Source organism: Nicotiana tabacum, chromosome 13 (genome assembly GCF_000715075.1).
Source record: "Nicotiana tabacum cultivar K326 chromosome 13, ASM71507v2, whole genome shotgun sequence".
Lineage (NCBI taxonomy): Eukaryota > Viridiplantae > Streptophyta > Magnoliopsida > Solanales > Solanaceae > Nicotiana > Nicotiana tabacum.
In genome coordinates, this window is record NC_134092.1 from 44,138,218 (window position 1) to 44,144,681 (window position 6,464).

At 34.9% G+C, this 6,464-nt stretch overlaps 1 protein-coding gene across 4 annotated transcripts; it reads left to right on the forward strand.

Moving 5' to 3' along the window:
• Positions 1 to 613: 613 nt before the first annotated feature.
• LOC107827370 (uncharacterized) lies at positions 614 to 4,773 on the forward strand. Of its 4 annotated transcripts, none has more exons than XM_016654488.2 (11): positions 614 to 751; positions 1,021 to 1,090; positions 1,181 to 1,239; positions 1,335 to 1,395; positions 1,497 to 1,536; positions 3,268 to 3,369; positions 3,448 to 3,494; positions 3,586 to 3,646; positions 3,864 to 3,955; positions 4,035 to 4,253; positions 4,481 to 4,773. In XM_016654488.2, exons 2-11 carry the CDS (start codon positions 1,043 to 1,045, stop codon positions 4,619 to 4,621), a joined length of 870 nt encoding a protein of 289 aa, XP_016509974.2. In that variant the 5' UTR covers positions 614 to 751; positions 1,021 to 1,042; the 3' UTR covers positions 4,622 to 4,773. The 4 variants fall into 4 exon arrangements, with proteins under 4 accessions (XP_016509974.2, XP_016509982.2, XP_016509989.2 ...); XM_016654496.2 differs by having other exon boundaries at positions 1,024 to 1,090; XM_016654503.2 differs by lacking the exon at positions 614 to 751 and adding an exon at positions 758 to 930.
• The last annotated feature ends 1,691 nt before the right edge of the window (positions 4,774 to 6,464 follow it).

Here is a 6,464-nt window from a genome sequence, read left to right on the forward strand (position 1 = left end):
TCAACTACTCTATAACAACGTAAAAGAAACTAAGCAAAGACAAAGAAAAAATAAATCACACGGGTAGAAAGATATTAACCAAGTTGAGACTCAAGAATAAAGTCTATAGAAGATTAAATATTCAAAAAGATAAATTTAAATCATACAAAAGGAAACATATTCAATACATTGTAGTTTGGTATTCATAATAGCTAGAATACTTTGTGTCTTGTTAGTGAATATGCTGGAAATAATTTAATTTCAGTAGGAATAACATAATAGGTTTGAGAATTAGGATTTTGATTTTAATTAGTTGTTGGCTTGTAATCATTTTTATAATTTCAAAATTTAAGAAAAAATTTAATGCTTTATTATTTTTAAACTTAGTATATAAATATATTTTTCACATGTAAATTTATTCGGTACGGTTCGGTGTTTTTTCGATTTATTTTCATAAAATAAAAAACCTACTCTAATTATCGGTACAATTGTAGATTTATATAAAAGTCTATAATTTTATTAAAAAAAACTAAAAATCGGTTCGATGCGATACAGTTTAATCCATTTAGTCGGTTTTTAAATATCCGTTAACAATTCTAACCACGGACAAGTAGGCATATGGCAAGGACCAAACAATAGTTAAAAGGAGAACACGTTTACTTTAGAAACCTCTCTTAAACCCTACACAGCCGCTTCTAGGTTCCAATCCCCCTTCTTCCTGCCAATTCCTGCCTACAAAACCCTTTATTAAGTGCCATTCTTGCACCTACTGGTGAGATATTTACCACAATCAAGAATGAACATACTCAATCAATTGATCTTAATAAGTGTTACTAATTCTTTTTAAAGCAATAAATAAAGAATCAGGGTGTGTTAATTATAATGGGGTTCTATGTGTGATTATATTTATCATTGATGGTCAATAATTGATTTTCTTTTGCGAACATAAAAGTGAGTGTATATATATAAAGTACGGTTTTGAGAGCGTGTATGATCATGAGTTAATTAAAATCTTTGCATTATTTTATTCTTTTGTGACAGAAGTTTATTGCATTGATATCTCATGGATTCGGATCCTTTGGCTTCCAATACAACCAAAGCACCTAGAAAGGTAATTACTTTCCATTATGTTCTGTTGTTTTAATCTCTGATTGATGCTTCTGTGTGTTGTTTGATGCAGTGTTGATTTGAATTTCTGTAGGTGAGATTTGCACCCAAAGGTCCTCCTCGTAGAGCACAAAAGACTGTTCTGCCTAAACCGTAATAATCTGAAACTTTAATTTGTTGGATGTATTTAGTTTTTCTTATTCTTTACTGAGATTGTGATTTGCTAAAAAATTTACCATTTCTTCCAGAGAAAACATTGAAGAGGATGTTGATGCTGCTAAAGCAGAGGAATTGATGCAGCGGTTCAATGTATTTATACTTTTGATGGTTTCAATTTATTAAAGAGTATAGCTTAATGATTTGGTTTGTGATCTAAGTCTAACATAAAAGTGTTCTGCTTTTAATTGCAGGAAGTTTCTGCTAAAGTTAAACCTAAAGCCGAAAAGAAAGGTACATCTTTTTACCTGATGATTTTTTGATCTTTTTGAAAAAACGACTTTTACATGTCAATAATCAGTAAGGGTGAATAAGAGTGGATCGAAGAAGGAAGTCGGTTCATTATTTAGAAAAATTAACTCTATCATATCCCTTTGTTGTGTATATGACATTTATGGTGTGACTCCAATCGCCTGAATTTTAGATGGTAATATTCTGTAGATATTTGTAATAAGTTGAGTTTATAGTCTATGGAAAAAAATATATAAATACTCCACCATATTTGGATCCGGATGGACGTTGCTACTCTTCATTTTGGTCTCTGGTGTGTATCTCTAGAAACTTGATCTTAGGAATTGAGTTTGGACTCCTCTCCAAAGATAATACTTTGCTGAAAGGTAAAAGCATTAAAATCATAAAATAATAATAGTCCAGAATTCTTGAAAGCTGCTCAACCCCTTCTGAATTTTGCTCAAGTGTAGTTACTGGTGAAGTTTGCCATTTGACAGTTCTCCAATGCTGTTAACATGTCTACAACAACAACAACAACCCAGTGAAATCCCATAAGTGGGGTCTGGGGAGGATAGTGAGTACGCAAACCTTACCCCTACCCCGAGGGAGTAGAGAGGCTGTTTTCGAAAGACCATTGACTCAAGAAGACGAAAAGAGACAAATACATCAGTACCATCATCAGAAAATATAGAAATAATAACAGCGAAATAAGAACCAGAAAATAGATGAAAAACAATAACAATAACAAGTAAATAAGGACTTATACTATGGAAAACGGAAGAATAGTGTGAACACAACATTAACCACTAGCAATCTATGACGAAACCCTGTCAGGCTAGCCTCACGCCCGGTACGAAGTAGAAATTGCTCAACTAACTCCTAGCCTACAACTCGAATGCTCGACCTCCACACCTTCCTATCAAGGGCCATGTCCTCGGAAATCTGAAGCCACGTCATATCCTGCCTGATCACCTCTCCTCAATACTTCTTAGGCCGCCCTCTACCTCTTCTCGTACCCGCCAAAGCCAACCGCTCACACCTCCTTACCGGGGCATCTAGGCTTCTCCTCCGCACATGCCCGAACCATCTGAGCCTTGCTTCCCGCATCTTGTCATACATAGGAGCCACGCCCACCTTCTCCCGAATAGCTTCATTCCTAATCTTATCCATCCTAGTGTGCCCGCACATCCACCTCAACATCCTCATTTCTGCTACTTTCATCTTCTAGATATGTGAGTTTTTAATTGGCCAACACTCTACCCCATACAACATGGTTGGTCTAACTACCGCTCTATAAAACTTACCTTTGAGCAACAGTGACACTTTCTTGTCACACAGGACTCCAGATGCTAATCTCCATTTCATCCACCCCACCCCTACACGGTGTGCGACATCCTCGTCGATCTCCCCATCTCCCTGGATAACCGACACTAGGTGCTTGAGACTGCCTCTCTTGGGGCTGTTAACATGTCTATTATACTGAAAAACAAAGAAGATATACAATCTAGTTTTGCCTTCAGCCCATGTCCAGCATTTTAACTCTTACAGCTTTTAACATTGGAAATAGACAATTCCTACATTCAATACCTTTTCCACCCTCCATGTATGTTGATAAATTATTTTACCTTTCTAGTTCTTAATGTTTTTAGGAAACTCTGTCACAAGTTTACTTCAAAGATATGTAGGACCTACATATCTTGATTTTCTTAGAATTTCTTCCTTGAATTTCTGTAGGACCTACTCAAGTTGCCTTTGGTTATGGAGGTTCATCATCTGCACTGAAATCGTATGGCCCTCTCAAGGGTCATAAAAAGGTTGACAGCTCAATGTCCAACGGCAAGTGTTTTCTCTAACCATTTTACTTTCTGCTATATGGATATTTGCAGCTTGTTTAACGTCATCTTGGTTTTGCAGGTGGTACGGGCGTGCAGCAAGTGCAGAAGGAATACACCGAGCCATGGGTTGGTTTTAAGGATTAATGCACTTCGTATTCAGTCTTTTCCGCTGCAAACGTTTTGTGCCTGATGTTTTCTTTCCTATTTTGTATCTCAGGATTATTATACCAACTATCCTATGACTCTTCCCTTGAGGAGGCCCTACTCAGGAAATCCAGGTAAAGTTCAGTCAATGCTATGAAAACCAAATTGCTATCTTTTTGGAAAAGACAAAGAGCACACCATATATTGAGACATGAAAAACTTAATTAAGCAGCCGAGCTCTTTCAATATGGGTTGTGATTTGCTTATTTCAGATTCTTTAATATGATGATTTACCATTCATACGCACCTTTCACCATTATTCCTAATCAAAGTGTTGATCTTATGTTGCAGAACTTCTTGACGAGCAAGAATTTAGGGAAGCCTCGCAAAGCTTGAGTTACGATGAAAATTCCATAAAACCAGCCATGGAGCTTGGTCTAATGGTTAGTTAACTGGTTGATGGTTTGGCTTCAGACTTATTATTAAGTAATTGCCATGAATACTTACATCAATAATTGTTAGGAGGAGAATCTGGAGGAAAAGATGTTCTTCATTCAATTACCAACGGCCATGCCGATGTTGAAGCAATCGGTTAAAACAGAAGGCAGTGAGGCGAGTAGCTCAAGGCCTTCAAAGGTGAAGGCCTATAGTATGAATGAATTACCTAGGGGCTTCATGGGTAAAATGTTAGTGTACAAGAGTGGTGCGGTTAAATTGAAGCTTGGTGAAACCCTTTATGATGTAAGTTTGCTTCATTACAATTATAACTAGAACTAGAACTTGTTTCATATGAATTCCATTTTGTATCTTTGGAAGGAGCAACTAATTTACACTTAGCTAATCATTTAACTTGAGAATTGTATTCACCATATGTCTCCACGCTGATGGTAAATAACTTAACACACTGAAATACTGATCTAGCAACTATTCATTAATAATAAAAAGCTTATCTATTCAATGCACTGCAGGTTTCTCCAGGTATGGATTGTGCGTTTGCCCAGGATGTTGTCGCTGTTAATACAGAAGAGAAGCATTGTTCTAACATTGGGGAGCTTACTAAGCGTATCATTGTAACACCAGATGTTGACTCAATCTTGGATTCTATTTGATTTATGTGATGGTTTGCTTTCTAGTTATTATGCTTCAGTTATACATATAGCAATTGGTATTTCCTATTTGAAGTTAGAAGAGGTTTCGATCTCACATATGCATTTAGTTGAACATTTACCATAAATTAATGAAAATTCTTTATTTTTTTTTACTTAAGACTAGTATCCATGTTTTAAAGCTTCTGTCACTCTTTATATGTGATATTCAGGATCAGCTATTCTAGTTTTAACCCCACTCTAGTGGTAAGCATGTTTAGACTTGTAACTAATCTTAATCTAAACCCTGGACATGTGAATATGTCCATAGAGTTTTACTGGTTGGCTGCTCTTGTACAGAACATCTCAAAAGAAAGTTTTGCTTTGCTGGATTAAAAGTATAAATTAATAGAGGCTTATTTGGTATGCCCTTTTTATGTCAGTAAGCTCTTGCAGTTTTAAGGACCATTTCTTGTATTTATCAAGACAGCACTCCCACTTAACATCACAAAGCAAAAAGTTAAATATTCCAATTAAGCCAAGAAATGAACAATCCTAATTGAAAGAAATCTAATCCTATAATCTTTCATTCAATTTCTTCAAATAAATTTTGTCTCTTAAAAAGATAACTTAAATAAAAACGCTAATAACACAAAAAAGATTGAATTAAATAAGAAAGATAAGCTTAAAAGAAAGTAGCTAAATATCCTCAATTCTCGTCTTTTTCATTATTGTTTATGCACGGATATTAAGAAGTCGAGTGACACCAACAAATTTAATGCATGCATTTGATGATAAAAATTAAAACGAAATGAGCTAGTGTTATAAAACAAAATAAAAGAATAATAAAATTAACATGTGGGTGGCAAACTCATTCAATTTGAGTTACGAAAATAGTTTTGTTATACCAAAAGAAAGGAGATTCGTACAATATTTTTAAACTAGAAGGAACGCATAAGCTACCAGATGAAATTTCATGGTAGTTTTTTGAAAAAATTCGAAAATATTTAAAATGAGTAATCTAATTTACTACTTATAATAGAAGATTATAGTAGATTGTTGAAACACATTACACACCATACGTCAAGAAGGAACGCTTTTGAATAAGCCAACAAATTCAGGGACTGTATTCTAAAAACAATATAATCAGGAATTTGGAGCTGTCCATTATTTATATTCCTTACATTTTATGGCAGGAGCATAACTTCGGCATTGGAAGTTGATATGGGACCCTCCTCAGCGAATTAGCAGTCTTGTGAATCTGATTAGGCTCGGATCCAAGCCTTCAGATTCTACGAGGCTGCTCTTTCACACCTATCTCTCTATATATAAAGTTGGGAATAGAAAAGGTAATGTGGCACATTGCCATGACCAGCATTTGTATTTATCATTTTTTTTTTTTTTTTTTTTTTTTTTGCAATTTCTCCTTCATTCTCTGTCATTTGTTTGGAATTTTTTAATAGTTTACCTCTTCTGTCCTTCCCTATAATTACTTCTTTTTTTTTTTTTGGCTAATGAAAGGAGATTCTATTATGTTAAAAGCATAGAAGTTTAGTCATTATATAACATAGGGATAGACCGCATTGCGATTTTCCCTGATTTGTCTTTAATAAAAACTAGTAAAATAAAAACCGAAGGTATTTCCCAGTACATAATGCTATCTTCCTCCGTTGATGTTTGTTGCATGGTACTTCCATACTTTTCCAGAGCGTCAGCTACAACGTTGCCTTCCCGATATACATGTATTATTCCTTCCACTCCAATAGCATCAAGAAGAAAACTGCAATCATGAAGAAGATGTGAGAAGCGAGGTTGTTCATCTTTAAATAAATCACATAATACATGTGAATCTGTTTCTACTATAGTG

What these genes read in the sequence shown, in the direction of transcription:
- LOC107827370 (XM_016654488.2), top strand. Translation starts at nt 1,043, where the DNA reads ATGGATTCGGATCCTTTGGCTTCCAATACAACCAAAGCACCTAGAAAG. An exon ending in AAGACTGTTCTGCCTAAACC is followed by an intron (nt 1,240 to 1,334) that starts GTAATAATCTGA and finishes CATTTCTTCCAG; the next exon opens with AGAAAACATTGAAGAGGATG. An exon ending in AATTGATGCAGCGGTTCAAT is followed by an intron (nt 1,396 to 1,496) that starts GTATTTATACTT and finishes TTTTAATTGCAG; the next exon opens with GAAGTTTCTGCTAAAGTTAA.